Below are 17,032 nucleotides of genomic sequence, written 5' to 3'. Positions count from 1 at the left end.
TTCTTGTGTTCAATTTTTATGTCCTGTTCTAAGAACATTACAGTTTGGGTGTTACATGGTCCGAACATGAATTGTTCGGTTGTTATTCATTTCATATACTGCCTTGAAATACAAGTGTTGTTCTTAGGTCAACTAATGGTTGCTGTTAGGCAGTTTACGGTAGTTTGTCAATTATCAACAACGAACAAAATGTAGAAAAATATCTCAAGATGAATATCACATAACATAGAAAACAAAAACAACAATGCTATAGGCTTGCCAGTTTATATGAACCAAAATATATATTTAAATTTAAAAAAAAAGTTAAGTCCTGAAATCTGTGAGAATCAGGCAAAATTGAAAAATAGTGAATTATTCTCAGGAAAAAAAAACGAATTTGACAATGTGGGCACAAAGTTTATGTTCTATAGTGAAAGCGAACAGACAGTTCATTCGTCTTAGAAGTGTCAGAGGGTGCAGAAAATCAAGTTTAAAGTTGTAATAGAATGATAGGGGAACAGCAAGTTATCGCCCTTTGATGGTGGAATTGTAATGTATTTCATATAATTTATACATCGAATTACTTAAAAAGAAATGAATGACATTTCTGCATTTCAGAAAACATTTTGAAAACTATTTCATGAAAAGATTTGTGTGATTCTTACAGAGACAAGCAATTAACTAAACAGATAATCATAACCAATTTTCGACCGTACTGTCTTCACTGGAAATAAAAACAAGAGTAACTCTGAATTCACATACACATTCGTTAAATGTGTCCACGCATTTATTTACATTAAGATCTATCGTATTTGCTTAGGACAACAGCGCAACTAGAATTCTTTCATTTTGTACGAGAACATATTTTTACCAATCGAACATAAAATTAGATTTGAAAGTCAAAATAGACACAACAACCTAACACACAGCCGTTTGATATACTCATTAATAGCAACTATAGAGCAGCATTCAATTCAAACAAAATGTGATCTGAAAGAAGACACCATCATTTTAACAAGTGAAAGATAAACACAGGATAGACATAACCATCAGCTATAGAAAAATCTAGCATCAAATGAATCCATGCACACATTGATGAAGACTGGAAAAATATATGTGATATACATCTAGGTACAATTAATACACAGTATCAAATAACATTTACCAATCTTGTAAGAATTGTTTTTTTGAAATAATTTTCATATGAATGACAAAAATGCAGGTGGTGTTGAAATCATAAAACTATTTCAAATCAGGACTGACGATAAGGCACTATTTTTATCCACATATCAACACATAATCATGTAAAAACAGGAAAAATACCAAGTATAGCAATTATGTGTCTTTTCTTTGTAGTACTATTTTGTCCGGTTAAAATTAAACTCTTTGCTGTTTAAAATTTTGCATAAATATTATGTCTTGATGATAAATATGCCGTCATTTCTTTCTACAAGTTATAACTTAAATGACAAATATATCTAATTCATATTTATCAACATCTATCTTCTGTATTTTAGAATATGGATAAAATAAAAAAAAGTTGTTTGATATACCGTCGTAATCAATGATATTTTAAGGAAAAAAACATATATAAATGTTTATATGAATAATGTACAAGTAAAAAGTAGCTATTTATAAATGGTAAAACGTGTGAAATGAGAAGAAAGGAGGCATAATGGCTTCCGTCAGGAGGAAAAACAGAACTTGACGTGAAGATGGAAACATATTAAAGGTAAAAAAAAAAAAAAAAAAAAAAAAAAAAAATAAAAAAAATAAAAATACAAAATGAAAACCGAAAAAACAACAACAAACAAACTAAAAAAATCCAAACCAAACCAAAAAACAAACAAACAAACAAAACGCAACATAAAAAATATTATATTAAAACAAGAAACCATAAGAAGATTATTTAGATGTATAAAAAAAAGGCTTTCCTTTACAATTCTTTTCATTTCTGTACGAAATATAACTGTATAAACTTTAAGACAAAAATACTGTTATACTCGTAATAAACTAAGTTAATCAAAACATACAACTACTGATTAGTGAGCTGTGTTACATATTCATTCCGATTCAAAAATTATTAATAAAATACAATGACGACTATGTCACTTTAAAAGAGCAAGCAACCGGAAACTCATTCGTAGCTTTTTTACAATCATGGTCAATAAACACAAACTCGGCCAATCCCGGTAATGCACGGAATCAACGAGATTGGCCGAGAAGTCGCAATTGAATTATGGCATAATAGATTCAAGCTAAGCCGAAACACAAAACATGTAATACCTTTTCAGTTACTTGGTATAATTATTTTCATTTAATTTTTGAAGTGCATGTTTAATGTAACGGCATGAATTATTGAACAAACAATTACAAATACTATAAATATATTAAGTGGATGATGAATTGGATATATATTGCAGGTAAAATAGTAGATTATAAATTATGAAATGAGAGGAAAAAAAACAAAAAAAAAACCCAACCAAACGAACACTCATGAAACATGTGAGAAACATGCAACAAAAATATCTTAACAAACTGTACGTTGTATTACTATGTAAGACCCATTGATAATAGAGTTTGCTATGTATTTGTGCTACTGTCTTATATTTAGTTATTTGTGTTTTTTTTTCAGCTTAAGATTCCGAACTTAGTGACTAAACGATGAAAAGGGTATGAATCTAATATGATACTGTGATGAAACGTGGGGAATCTTATAGAGATTTTCTTCGGTTTTCTTTATAACATTTCCTTTATATTGTCAAAAAGAAATATATAAGTTTCACCGCGGTATATTTTCCCCATTTTTATCACCACATCGTCAGAGAAAAATAGGTTTCTCTGATTTCTCTCATTACAAAATTATGTGCTCAGATTACCATATAGTATCTGACATAATCTATTAACTGGGGTTATCTCCCCTGTTTAATTACTCATTAGGTGTAATACTGTCCGACAAACCTAATCGTCACTTAAACACTTTAACAAATTAAACAATCTAAATAATTTTCAAAATATTCTAGAGTTATTCTCATTTGAAAAAGTTCCTTTAATTCAAATGTAATGTAATAGTGAAGAGCTCCTTTTTACTGATATCTGATAAACAACCACTTTGGTTTGTTTGTTTGTTGGGGTTTAACGTCCGAGCAGCAATATTTCAGCTATATTCAGACAATGAACATGAAATTGATGATAAAATGAACATGAAATGATGAAATGAAAAAGGGGTGGGACACAAGGACAAAGGGGTCGACAAATTTTGATTGCCACTGGAAATGGGGAGAGGTGGGTAGGGTCGGGCAATTTAGCCTCCTGTGGCGGAGCCCTATGGTTCCTACTCCGGGAGAATACCACAGTAGGGTTCTTTAACGTGCGAGGAACGTGGCATCTTTCCCACCACGGAGCACCACTATGGTTTGCGGTCAGGTTTTCCGTATTATAGCCTGACAACCCCAGCATGTAACACGACAGGGGTACCCCATTCCACCACCTGGGGCGCACATCCCAGTTACTCTGTTGGCAGAGCGCCCTAGCCCCCGGCTAGGGTTCTGAGCACTATTTAGTCGCCTTTTACGACAAGCTTAGCGATGCTGCAGGCCTATTCTTTTAACACCCGGACCTGCACGGGGCAACACTTTGGTAAAAACGTTTTCTGTAGATCTGTTTGGGTACATTTGGCCATACGTTAGGGAGTCGGTACCATTAAGTTTTCACCAGAAATGCTATATATATTTTGATATTTCACCTAAGATTTGTTATGTGAAAGAATAGTGAAAATAGATTTTTTGACAAATTTGAATTTTGAAAGAAAAAAATCTAAATTTTATTAAAACATAATGAAAACCAGAAATAAATTAATTTTTAAAAAGAATGATAAAATAGAGCATTTGTAAACGACAAACGTGTGTATTTGCAGCGAGTTCAACATTGAGCGTAGCATGGTAAACATGTTAAAATGTTATGTTACGGTCCACATTAAAACAAGCATTCAATTAAAAAAAAATCAGTTAATGTATCTATCGACCGGCCAAATCTTAAATTCACTTGTTTTTAGTTGCAAAATGATTGGAGTCTATTTGGAAGTTGATCTGTTGATCTTTAAATATGCTTATAAGTCAATTACCCATTGTTGTTACACGGAGATCTACACAAAAAATATTTTAAGGCGACGATAGCCACACTTTATCTTTCAAGGAAAGCAATTTTCTTATCAGAAGCAAAATTTTTTTATGCTATGAAGATCTTTATGCCAAAAACGTGGTTCTTACACTCATAATGACCTTTTCTGAATCGAATCAGCATTTTTAACTGATTTATTTTCTTCCACACTTTTTTTAAGTTTCTGTTTTTTTAAATTTTTTATTTTGGCATATATTTTTGAAAGTATGACAGGTATCTTGATTTTCATTTGAAAGTTCAAAATTTTCAATTATCCTTTACACAAATGTATTAGTTGATGTAAATTTCGTAAAAAACATTCCATCTAAAAATTAAATGATTCGTAACGTATGTTCAAGTAAATTTATAATTATATTGTATGAAATATATTACACAATAAAGAAGGGCATGTAATCTAGTTAATAAAGTCATACATAACCTGCATTTACAAAATAGTTAATACTTATAGTTAAGCAATACTTTAAACTGATATTTAGTTGTTACATATGACAATTGAATATAAGAGAATAAAAGAAAACAGAAAGAAGAAAAGTAAAATGAATGCATACAAAGTAACATCAAGAGTCTTCACTTGACACCTGGGGAGAAAGTTTGAAACAATATTCAAAACGTATATATATATATATATATATATATATATATATATATATATATATATATATATATATATATATACGTCTCAGAATGTGACGACTCTATTCTCTACACTGCTCCATCGGATCAAATTGATACAGGGAAGATAACGTAAACTTATAGAAGGGTCTGAAAAATTCCCAACGATGTTAGAACTGTCAAATTTGCGAAGCAAATTTTTGTCGTTCCCTCCGCGGGACTCAATCTCGTACCGCTGTAACATCTATGGCAACACCGCCTGCAATAAGTCCAGCGCCCTATATTAGACCATATTAGAATACCCCATTCTCTAGTATCTATCTTTATAAAGCATTTCTAGATCGAATGAAAATATCGTTAATTAAAAAGAATGGAAGCATTAATTGATCATATCAAATTATTTTCAATTAATGTATTAATTCCATCTTCAATCACTGCATGGTAAAAGCATTGTAGTCATTGCAAGAAATGAATTGAAAGCCAAATTTATCAAAGACAATGTTTCAAAAGGGCAGGGTGCCAGTTCTGAAAGGGGGCACTTTGGCGCCCGTGGAATAAGCAACATGGGCATGTTAAGTGACATAAGTTTTTAGTAAATGTATCAAAAGACCATTAAATTAAAATGAGAATTTTATGTAGAATAGTCATAAGTATCAACAGAATCGTACGAATCTTGAAAGTTATGACGTCGATCTAATTGTAGTACCTTGACCTATTCCTTCACTCTTATGAGGCTGATTTTATAGCTGATCTGATCCGAAAGAAAGAATATCGTTTAGCTAGATCCTTTAATCTCAGTTTCCTCTATATAGATGACGTATTATCTTTAAACAATCCTAATTTTAGGGATTTGATACATCGCATCTACCCAAAGAACTTGAGATAAAGGATACTACAGACACTGTGAAGTCAGCCTCATATCTTGACCTACACTTAGAAATATCGATGGTAAAGGAAAACTATTGATGAAACTTTACAACAAACGTGATGACTTTTCATTCAGAATTGCCAACTTTTCTTTCATCTGTAGCAACATCCCTCCAGCACCTGCGTATGGAGTGTTCACAACTCATACGTTAGGCTTCTGGAGCAGGGTTATGTTGCTACAAGATTGAAATCATCACTACAAAAGTTTTATGGTCGTCATCATGAACGCGTGGATCGTTACAGTGTACCCATCTGCGCCATTAAAACTGATTTTTTCAACCTGTCATAGTTTTCTTTTCTTCGTTCGACTACCTTAAACTTGACTTTTTATTAGCAACTTGGCGGGTGTTTCTAGAAAAGCAGAGGACACTTACCCTACCGGTGCACCTGGTCCATGCTCCCAGTTTTTAGTGGAGTCTGAGTTGTTCATTTGCTTTTGTTACTATGTATGTATGATATTAGTTACTTTATGTTCTTTGTTGTGTATGTCTGTTTATCTAAATTAATTTTTAACTCTCCAAAAATAGTTTATACCCTAATTTTCATAAAATGTATTGCAGTAATTCATAACAAAGTTTTTAAAAATTGTTGAAGTAAAGGTTGATAATTTAGCAATACTAGTAAGAAAACATTTTCCGGAAGAAGAAATAAAACGTGATTTGAGTGGCCTTGAATGAAGTTTTGGTATTCAGTATAAGGTCGGAACAGTCATGCGATCTGTGTTAGTTCACAATAAAGCAGTTGATATTTCTTAACGATATCGATAGAAAGAAAGATAACTCTAAGTACTTCAACTTTTACAATTGTTGAGGACTTGGCCAAAACCATTATACCTCTCAAACCATTTTCATTTTGGTTCTTTGAAATTCGCATTATCAAAACAATAAAAAATATCATAATATTTGAACCATCAATTTAAATTTGATAAACAACGTCACAAATTCCTAACTTAATGTAGTTTTGAACAATTACCACACAGTTACAATTAGCGTCATATAATAAAGTATTTAATAACAAGCATGTGAAAAAAGTTATCTTGTTCGTCAACCAATGTTTTATTTTACTACAGAACAAAGTTTGGACTTCAATTAGCCAAGTATTTCCTCAACATGAGTCATCTGTTCCGATCCATGTGTTGCAGATGTGACGACAATCTCAATATCCTTTTCAGATTGAAGTGGCGGTATTCCGCAGTCCTGTACTATTACTCTCAAGACATGTCTCCCAACATCGCTTGCAGATAGATGACGAGCAACCGTTATTTGCCCAGATACACTGCCAATATGAAACAAATTTGTGCTGTTTTGGTCCTGAATCTTGTAACGTACTTGACCGTTCTGTCCATCATCGGCGTCAAATGCAATCACCTTAGTTACTGGAATCTTAGACGGTATATCACATGATATTGTTATTGTACTGTTTGGTAAATTAGGATAAACAATTATTGGCCTGTTATCATTCACGTCTATAACATCCACGGTAACTGTAGCAGTAGTGGACAAAACAGTAAACGAACCATTGTCCCTCGCTACTATATCAAATACGTATTTCGATAAGGACTCCCGATCCAGTAATACTTTCGTATAAATTTGACCAATCGAAGAAACGCTGAAGGGAATTTTAGTATTTTGCAAGGCCGAGATAGTAACCTGTCCATTAGCACCCTCATCTGCGTCCGTTGCTCGAACAACGCCGACGAATGTAAACACAGGTGTATTTTCCAGAACTTGGAAATGAAAATCATGAGATGCAAACTGTGGAGCTCCATCGTTGACGTCTTTGACGTTAATAACAACTTTGGTACTCCCCGTCAGTTGAGGATTCCCATAATCAACAGCAATAACTGGTAGTTCAATCTTTGCTGTAGTTTCCCGATCTAAGACAGACGAAAGAGTAATACGTCCCGTATTGGAATCTATTTGAAATTTGTTGTTATTGTTAAATGGTAGTATGTATTGAATTTGGCTGTTTTTTCCAGAGTCTTTGTCTACTGCTTTAACGGTTAAAATGACAGTTCCGATGGGAACACTTTCACTAACATTGGTACTGTATACAGCATAGGAGAACACAGGAGGGTTGTCATTCTCATCAAATATCCTAATTACAATTGTTTTCGTTTGCGATACAGTTCCACTGTGGCAAATTATTGTGAATTGATATAGTCGTTGCATTTCATAATCTAGGTTTTGGAAAATAATAACTTTGAAGTCATTCTTTAAGAGGCGTACAAGTTTAAACATGCCGTTCCTCGAAAAGCAATCAATCACTCCATTAGGATTATTTGGGTCATTGATTTCGATATAAGTTATAACAGTACCAACATTAACACTTTCACTAATGTCAATATGTCCATTAGATAAACTTGTAATTTTAATATCCAAAGATGTATTGTTTTGGGTTGTTCTGATGTTCAGTAACACAGCTGTTTTTGACGTTAAAGTTGGCCTACCATGATCACTTGCCTCTACTATAATCGTGATTGATTCTCCATTCTCATTTTTTAAAGGTGAAGTAATAGATAATGTTCCCGTTTGTCTATTTATATCAAACGCGTCCAGGTTTGTCCGGTTTTGAAAAGGACTAAAATAATAATACACTTCGCCATTTAAACCAATATCTGCATCAGTTGCAGAAACCGTAAGAAAACTGCTACCTACAGGAGTGTTTTCACAAATGCTTACATTGTAAAGATTTTGGCTGAACGTGGGCGTGTTATCATTTACGTCCAAAACAGTAATATTAACTTCCATGTTGCCACTTCTCACTGGAAACCCACCATCTTCGGCAACAATATTACATACGTAGAAATTACACTGTTCCCTGTCTAATATTTTAGAAAGGACTAATTTTAGACTTATTTTTCCAGTAAAATTTATGTTGCTCCTAAGGTTGAAGGGGCAGCCGTTATTATTAATTATTTTTAATGTTTTAACACTTAACACTCCTTGATCTTGATCTACAGGGCTGGGAATTTTAAGCATAGTTCCAAGTGGAGAATTTTCAACAATATCAAGGTTTATCAAAGGTTTAGGGAAAACTGGGGTGTTGTCATTAATATCAATTATATTAACAAAAACTTTGATAATTTTGAAGAACGTGCTCTCAGAATCAGAGGCAACGACGTCAACCTGTAGTGAACAATCAACAGTTTCATTCCGACATATTGTTTCCCGATCTAGTGTCACTTTTGTGTACAGTCTTCCTGATGTGGAATCAATGCGGAACATATTTGACGGCAAAGGATTTATGATCGTGAAAGTTATATTTCCATCGAAATTGATACCGTCGGCTTTTATATCGCCAACTAAGTAGTTTATTGGTTGTTCTTCGAAAATATTGTATGTTAGGCCTTGGCAAGACTTAATCAATAACATGCTCACAAATACAGCGATTCGTGATGACGTCATGGTGAAACTGAGTTTGACTTGCTGGTAGAAGGAAAGTCTGAAACAATTGTTGAAGATTTGTAATTTGAATAATTTTTGGGAATTAAACTCAATGCAATGGAAAAATTGTGGTATATATAGTGTTTTGATTTGTAATACATGATATATTTTTTGGATCATACGAATCGAAGACAGCGATCATATTAAATTTTGTTACAGGTGATACAAAATACTAGTAAATTACTTTTCCGAAGAGAACCAACCTATATTCGGAGTCTTAACTTCCAATCAATTTTAAATGTCACAGCTATGTTAATGACAAGGCATCTTGGTGTGATATGATATAATAAACTCTTGTCTTTGCAATGGATAGTTCATAATTATAACAGTGATAAGTATCCCAATCAGAGATCCGACGACATAAATATCTTCTGAAAATATCTGGAGAAGAAGTACACTTTGTTAAAAGATTTTCGTGTTTGATACCATCTGACAAAAATTTTTAAAAATCTAATATATATATATGCTTCCATCTTTATAAAATTTATTTCAAAACCATCGTGGTACATTACAAATATCAATTGAAAAACTTAAAATACACAATATGTACTTACATTCGAAACCGGACAACGGTGATCTTTATTTGTGGGATAACGTATCAGAATATTTAATTCAATGTAGGAGATAAATATGTCACTAAGAAAGGTATGGTACTCACTTTAGTTTAAATACGTAATAAGGTATTTATTTTTGTTTTATGAAGATTTTGTTGTCTTATTTACCTATCAAATTCACATAAGTATGGAATTGACATAAACATGTTATGAAACAATCCACCACTGCCTCCTAAGAAGATCAGAAATGCGAAACATAAATTGTCAAGGTGACCAAAAGTTTAGTAGATTCTGGATATGTCCTCCCTTTGCCATGTAGTGGTTGTTTAATCGCTAAAAACACGCAGACACGCCTTTCGCAAATCTCAGACACGATTAAAAATCAAGAGCGGATATTGTACACTTGTTCTTGTGAATGTCATATTTATGTAATTTCTGTAAGAGCTATTTTCAGCGCAAAGAGATTCGTACAATACGCAGATTTGAGATCTTGTTAAATTGACTGAAAGGTCACCAAACGCGAAAACCAAATAGTGTTGTTTCTATTCTAGCCTACCGTGTTAATGTCGTCGATATACTTTAATCAAAGTATGGTAACCTCCACACTACAACTTGATCTTATCATACATTGATAAAGTGACCATATTTGTAGAAGGTCATACATATGTATACTATCTTAGATTGAAATGATCTTTCTTGCCAAAGGAGACAACACTCATCAATTTTAATTAAAATATTTTAAAGAAAGCAACTGTATATCTTTTTATTCTGCTGTACAGTAGGTCTGTTCCCATTTTGTAGTATGATCTGCTTCGGATGTGACAAGTGGTAATGAAAGCAGCAAGAATTTCTTTAACATACATAAAATAAACAAATTTATATACAATAAGAAACGTCACCAGTTTTATCCTGTTTAGCCAGAAAAGAAGACTAATGCAAACAGACAGAGAGCCAATGAAGCAGCACCAGATTCAATGACGTCATCAGCGTTACAGACAGTTTTCTTAACGACATGGATATATATTATTGTAGAAAAATCTATTTCGGTAACCCACTTTCTTCATTAGTACTTATTTCGTTGTTTATTGTTTCATGCGTTTTATACGCATGCTACAGGAACTTGACAGTTTGTAGGCTCCCGTTGAATCTTTAACAACTCAATCCGAAAATATAATTTAAGATTAACATATTAAACTGACAAACATTATGACACAATTCTTTATTTATTCATTTTTAATTTTAAGTAACAAAATGTTTTTTTCATGAAATGCAATATATATGATATGTGACTTACCCCGTTGGTGAAGCGATACAATCAGTCAACGAAATAAAAAAAAATGATGATACCTGGTTGTTAAGCAGATTCATTTAAATAGCGATAACTAAATGCCAAGACCCGTTTGACCGATAAAATTAGCGTCATTAACAGACATACATGTAGCCATTTTTATGTAGTTTCGTTGATTTAGCCAATTTTTCTTCAAATTCTACTACTTAAATTCATGAAATGAACAATTTAACGTAGTGATGGAAAGTAATTGATCAATTTGTTTGTTTGTTGGGGTTTAACGTCCGAGCAGCAATATTTCAGCTATATTCAGACGATTTGATCAGAAAAAATAATTCAATTCGTTAATATTTATTTTGTAAATTGTTTTTGCATCAAAAGTGGCACGTGACAAAACCTATGAATATTATACCATTTTAAAGTTGTTTTTTTAAGCAGATCGATGAGTGTCAATGCTACATCACTTTTCAAAGATCCCGATGTAGTCAAGACATTGTCTTCTATATATGACAAATATGTCTTTATAACACCAGATAAAGTTCAAAACAACGTTGTTTTATTTGCAAGACGCATTATATCCAATATTCATTATCGATGTAGCAACTAATAGCAGTTATAAGACGTGAAATGATAACACACTCTCTAATGAATTGATAGTTGAAAACCATAAATCCTTTCTATCATCTTTTAGTCTCTCTCGCAAAGACGATAATTGTCACCGTCAATGTATTAGATTCCAAAACTATAAAAAAAATCCATACGAAGAACACTTCATAGCTGAATCTGCAAAATGCATTACTAAGCCTCTTTCGAAACTACTTACTTCCATAGTTACAACTGTCAAAAGGGTCTTCAGTCTTCTCCCATAGTGGTATCAACTCAGTGTGGACCCTGAAAAATTCTAAAGATCTACAGAAAACAGCATCAAGAACTATGAATTTTCAATCCTTTATATTACTTTACCAAATACTCAGTTGAAATCCCGAGTCAAAAGTATGATGCATTGTTGCAAATCAAAAACACGGAAAAAAATCTAGATACAAATACATAATACTTAGTAGAGATGCCAATTCTTTCTGAAAAACGATTCCTAATCATCTTTTAAATACACCGAATTATATGTTGTCAAAAAGCTGGAATTTTGATCGAAAACCTATTTGTCCTGGGAGAATATTTTCTATGCTGAAAACAAAATCAGACTGACAGTGCGTTCAGACCTGAACAGTGACACACTATATGATTTAACTTGTGCAGGAAAAATCAAAGCTTTACATTTCTCAACTATTATCCAAGTTACAGTGTGTTGAAAGCTGAAAATCAATCAGTTATGAATTATCAAAGTAGTTTGATTTTACTGATTAAGCACAACAATAAAAGTTGTACAGGAATTTTGTTATTTTAAATCAAATACCACAAAACCTCATAAAAAAAGTTGAAATGTAGGAAACCTCAAATATACCCACTATCTGAGGTTAATACGTTTAGTGATGGGCATGTTTTTGAACAGACAGTAAGCATTCTAGTGAGAACAAAATAATGCTCAGCTATTAGCTTGCCTTTCCCTGCATCGTTTAGCCAGACCCTTTGTTACATGATCTCAGTTTCTTAATCCGTTAACTTTATATACGGACACATCGATGATGTATTGTCCATCAACAACCCTTTTTTCGTAAATGGTTACCGGCAATATATCTACCAGAGCTCGAGATAAAGGAGACTACAGAAACATCTTGTTCTGCTTCTTTTTAGACCACATTTCGAATTTGTATTATTTTCTTTTCAATGTTGGTGACAGAGTGTTTATTCATCATTTATATTTAATTATCGGAATATGAGTTAAGTATTGGTATTCAGTGGAACATAGGACTAAAATTTTAATCTCAGCAATCTTTTAAATTTTAATTTGATTCAGGAAACCTTTTCAGACGCTCATTTTATTTTACAGGGTCATTGGGGTCTCCTAGATATTCCTTATTTTCCTACAGAGTTTGCCAGTTACCTGAATTTTAGAGTCATGGTATACCTTCTAATATGGTACATGTTTCAATGCTTATTATACCTTCTCCCAATTGGTGGTAGTCTAGTTAATGGTCTTCCGACCAACGATACCGGAAAAAGGCTCAAATACCGATTGAACGCCCTCTTTGTCTTGGTAGTAAACTTAGCTGTATTTCTATTAGCCTGGATGTGTGGACTTCACGTTACAGCAGTTTATGATCAGTTACTACAATATACCACAGCTGGTGTTATTACCATTATAGTCACAAGTGTTATTTTGTTAATTTCTGGAAAAAATCGATCTAAATCGGGTAAGTGTAATTACTGTATCACTAACACGCTTGATTAGGTAAGTGTAGATACTGTATCATTACCACGCTTGATTAGGTAAGTGTAGTTACTATATCATTAACACGCTTGATTAGGTACGTTGTAAGTGTAGTTACTGTATCATTACCACGCTTGTAATATGTTAGTACTGCTATCGTCATTTTGTTCACCTTCTGAATTGTTTATTTCTTTCCTTTATTGTCATGACATATCATATAACCGTACAATAAGTAGTGTAAAACAAAATTCAAAATCTCATATAAAATATTGTGCTTACGTTGTATTGCTATAGATGTTCTTACTCTTTCACCGGTTGCTAACTAACCAGCGAATGTTGTGCAACAACTGCTTTCTATCCTCAGGGAGCAAAACGGTTCTACTGGTTTTAGTAGAAATTATACTGCATGTTCTGTGTTTCTTATAGATCTTTTGTGTTTTCTTTGTCTTTCGTTTCGTTTTGTATATTCTTGAATTTTTGTCCATGATATTTTCTACATTGATATTTTTTACTCTATTAACATCCTTTTAATGGGCATTTTTTTTTTAAGATTGTTTGCTGAGTGAAATCATCGTTGTTGCATTTTGTCACTCGTCAGTAGTTTTTCTTCGTTAATATCTAGATTATTTGAGGAAAAATGTTTATATGGGATATGCATAATAAATTTTAGATAAGAAAGTTGAAGAGCGACTCCCCGTCTATTCTCCGAGTTATTAGTGGAGTTCGGGTTGACTTTGGTTCCTTTGTTATTTGGCTTATTTCATGTTCTTGTGCGTGTCTATTTCCCTAGTCTCGGTCTTATATCATAGGATCATGTTCTTGTGCGCGTCTATTTCCCTAGTCTCGGTGTTATATCACAGGATCATGTTCGTTGTGATTACCGATCGATTTCTGATTCCCTCTATTTCTCTTGAATGATCAAATAGGGTATGTAAATCTCGTCACGTGGCTCCGTGGTTTCATGAGAAAGGGTCATTGTCTACCATTCAAATGCAGAGTAATTCGTCTTTTACATATCACGGAGTTCAATATTAAAAGCAAAACATCTTTTCGTGTAAAATAAATATAAAAATGACAAATATCTACATGATAAAAATGTTAAGAAAAGCATTAAATAGAAGATATTGCATTGTAATGCAGAGTTTCGACATCCAGTAAGTAATCAATGAAATGCAGATCGGTCTTCAGATTTCAATACGTTTTACATCGAGAGTTCCGGAAAGGAAAAGGAAAGTAGAACGTGACTTACAAATCTTACAAGATGCTCCTGTCTGCAGTTTCAGTTAAAAGTATTTTATTGTAATTTTCAATTATCTTTTAATTTTCTCTTGTGCAATCTTTGTTTGATTTGGAATCGGCATTTCTTTACTTTATGGATATATGTAGCCTAGGGTCATGCCAGCAAGGAAACATCTCCCGAAGACAATATTTCAAACATCAATTTTAACTGATAATAACCTATCAATAAACCAACGTGTTTTGAAAATATCAAAAGTCTTCTTTTGTGTTGGTTGACAGGGAATAAATTAAATGATTGGTTCAACGGAACTATTTTGAATCCGAGGATTGGGCCTCTGGACTTTAAATATCTCAGTTTCCGTTCAGCAATAATTGGTTGGGTATTGATGAACTTTATCAACCTCATCAAATCATTTGAGAGCGGTTCCAAACCATCAACGGCCTTACTCGCCCTCGTAGCTTTCCAGTTACTTTACGTAGTAGACTACTTTTGGTTTGAAGATGGGGTTTTGGTAACTAGGGACATTGTACACGAAAACTTGGGCTATAACCGTCTTGTCCAGTTTCTGATGATACCATTTGTATTTGCCGTACATACCAGATACATATTACTGACCAATTATGCATTGTCATGGTACTGTTTGATTGCAGTTATAGCTCTTAATCGTAAGTTATTTATAGATCTGTAGCAACTGTGATTTATGATTCTAAAACAGTACATTTGGTTACAAACTACAATTAATAACGCTACGGGACTAAGCAAATATTTTATAACCGCGAGCATTTCTCTTTCTTCGTGTATAATTATGAAAGATAAAAAAAATGGTTTAATTAAACAAACTAAAAAAAATAATTAAGAATCCTTGTTCTTTAATTTTCACATACACGATAAAAGTGATAGACACTTCTTTGCTAGAATTATTCTCTCAACGTTATCCATCGTAATAATAAATAAAGAGATAAGAGCACAAAAAGTTTCCAAATTTCCATAGACACAACATTATTTAAATGTGTGTGTCTTAAAAAGCCAGTTTTCTTTCAGTCCTAGGATACTGGATTTACAGAGGCAGCAACTCAGAGAAAAATGATTATAGGAGAAATCCTAATGATTCAGCATTTGATGGTATGTCCTTTAATTTCAGAGTTACATTTCTTTCTCTAAACAATATCTCAACAAACAATTATATATATATATTATTTTACCATGGATAGCTTTTCATGAAGGAAAAAGTGTTGATTCTCGCTTTTTATAGTTTGATATTGTTTCCATGTCCCATCGAAACAGTCTGTCATTTTACTCAGTTCTAGTTGGAATTGTTGTCTTTCAACGTTTTGTGTTAAAGTTGTTCGTATATACACTTGAATTCAACCAGAAGCGCTGGTTTAACGCGGCCATTGGCAGAGATCTAGTTTATGTTCTGCATTTACGTGATGTTCATGATAGTTAGTGTGTCAAATTCTTATTTAACGCTGATGAACTTTCTTTTTATTGGTATCGTAATTCTTTTTCTGGACTAAACTCAACAGTTAGTTGGTTATCTGTTCGTAGTGACAATCCTATAAGCTTAGGAACGGATCTAACCTGTGATTGTACCATGTAGGATACATTTTGTATGCATCTCTCCAACCAACAGCCCCCTTCTTTGTAGGTTATGAGGTAATAAAGACGTCATCGGGAAAGAATCTTTTAGTATCCGGTTGGTGGGCATTAAGTAGGCATCCTAACTACTTTGGGGACATTATCATAGCATTTTCATATGGATTATTTACGGGTAAGTTTCAGAACATGCAAACTATACCGTATTGCAGTGGTTTAACAAACGCATCAAAGTATGGTTAAGAAACCAAAACATATATAAAAAGGAAAATCATGCATTTAAAAAGCTATGTATTCTAACTTATAAGTATTCACCCTGCGGATGTCAGGATAAATCATTCTTAAATGCAGGCCAATATACACTCGACCGGGGCCACGAGGTCCCTGGTTAGCTGAGAATCGAGGGCAATATTGTCAATTTCATAAACGTGCAAACTACCGGTATTGAATGATTTTGTTTTGTATTTTAGGTTTCAATCATGTATTGCCTTACTTTAATACCTTGTTCCTTGTGATGATGTTGGTTGATCGAGAGAGACAAGATGGTGAAGAGTGTAGCAAACGGTACGGAGAGGCATGGGAAACATACTGTCATCGTGTTAAATACAGAATAATACCTTATGTTTATTGATGTTATAGGGACATTAATGTTTAGAATGTATTATTCAATAAATATTTAAACTTGTCCCATTGAGACCTAAACTTTTTTCTACTCTCCGTCGATTTATACCAATCAATTATGTATATTTTTGCTTTTACAAATTCGACAAGGTTGAAAAAGGTTTTACCAAACTACTAATGCTTATTTTACCACATGAAAAACTAATGATGAACAAGTAATATCTTTTAAACATATGGCATACTCTCACTCGGTTCCCTGAGGAA

The 17,032-nt window shown here is 33.0% G+C and overlaps 2 protein-coding genes across 7 annotated transcripts; one reads left to right on the top strand and one right to left on the bottom strand.

Moving 5' to 3' along the window:
- Positions 1-6,593: 6,593 nt before the first annotated feature.
- LOC148604385 (protocadherin-11 X-linked-like) lies at positions 6,594-10,022 on the bottom strand. Of its 2 annotated transcripts, none has more exons than XM_088549084.1 (2): positions 9,866-10,022; positions 6,594-9,141 (listed from the first exon to the last, which is right to left on the bottom strand). In XM_088549084.1, the coding sequence occupies exons 1-2, from the start codon at positions 9,901-9,903 to the stop codon at positions 6,786-6,788; spliced, it is 2,394 nt and encodes a 797-aa protein (XP_088405210.1). In that variant the 5' UTR covers positions 9,904-10,022; the 3' UTR covers positions 6,594-6,785. The 2 variants fall into 2 exon arrangements, with proteins under 2 accessions (XP_088405210.1, XP_088405211.1); XM_088549085.1 differs by lacking the exon at positions 9,866-10,022 and adding an exon at positions 9,698-9,791.
- LOC148604384 (delta(14)-sterol reductase LBR-like) lies at positions 9,685-16,832 on the top strand. Of its 5 annotated transcripts, none has more exons than XM_088549087.1 (7): positions 9,685-9,788; positions 10,499-10,743; positions 12,931-13,294; positions 14,830-15,216; positions 15,593-15,673; positions 16,200-16,322; positions 16,618-16,832. In XM_088549087.1, exons 2-7 carry the CDS (start codon positions 10,672-10,674, stop codon positions 16,776-16,778), a joined length of 1,188 nt encoding a protein of 395 aa, XP_088405213.1. In that variant the 5' UTR covers positions 9,685-9,788; positions 10,499-10,671; the 3' UTR covers positions 16,779-16,832. The 5 variants fall into 5 exon arrangements, with proteins under 5 accessions (XP_088405213.1, XP_088405212.1, XP_088405215.1 ...); XM_088549086.1 differs by having other exon boundaries at positions 9,686-9,788; positions 10,615-10,743; XM_088549088.1 differs by having other exon boundaries at positions 9,770-9,823; positions 10,615-10,743.
- Positions 16,833-17,032: the final 200 nt, after the last annotated feature.

Source organism: Perna viridis, chromosome 10, assembly GCF_037379345.1.
Source record: "Perna viridis isolate PV_CMFRI_1.1 ecotype Kerala chromosome 10, ASM3737934v1, whole genome shotgun sequence".
NCBI lineage: Eukaryota > Metazoa > Mollusca > Bivalvia > Mytilida > Mytilidae > Perna > Perna viridis.
Note: the sequence above shows the minus strand (reverse complement) of the source record. Positions and strands in the feature narration are given on the sequence as shown.

Bases quoted from the DNA above. Each gene is read 5' to 3' on its own strand.
- LOC148604384 (XM_088549086.1), top strand. The intron at 10,744-12,930 runs GTAACCCACTTT...TTTATTTTACAG, and splicing joins TTGTAGAAAAATCTATTTCG to GGTCATTGGGGTCTCCTAGA. The intron at 15,674-16,199 runs GTATGTCCTTTA...CCTTCTTTGTAG, and splicing joins TAATGATTCAGCATTTGATG to GTTATGAGGTAATAAAGACG.
- LOC148604385 (XM_088549084.1), bottom strand. From the start codon at position 9,903: ATGTTTATGTCAATTCCATACTTATGTGAATTTGATAG. The intron at 9,142-9,865 runs GTAAATAAGACA...CAATTGTTTCAG, and splicing joins TACTTATGTGAATTTGATAG to ACTTTCCTTCTACCAGCAAG.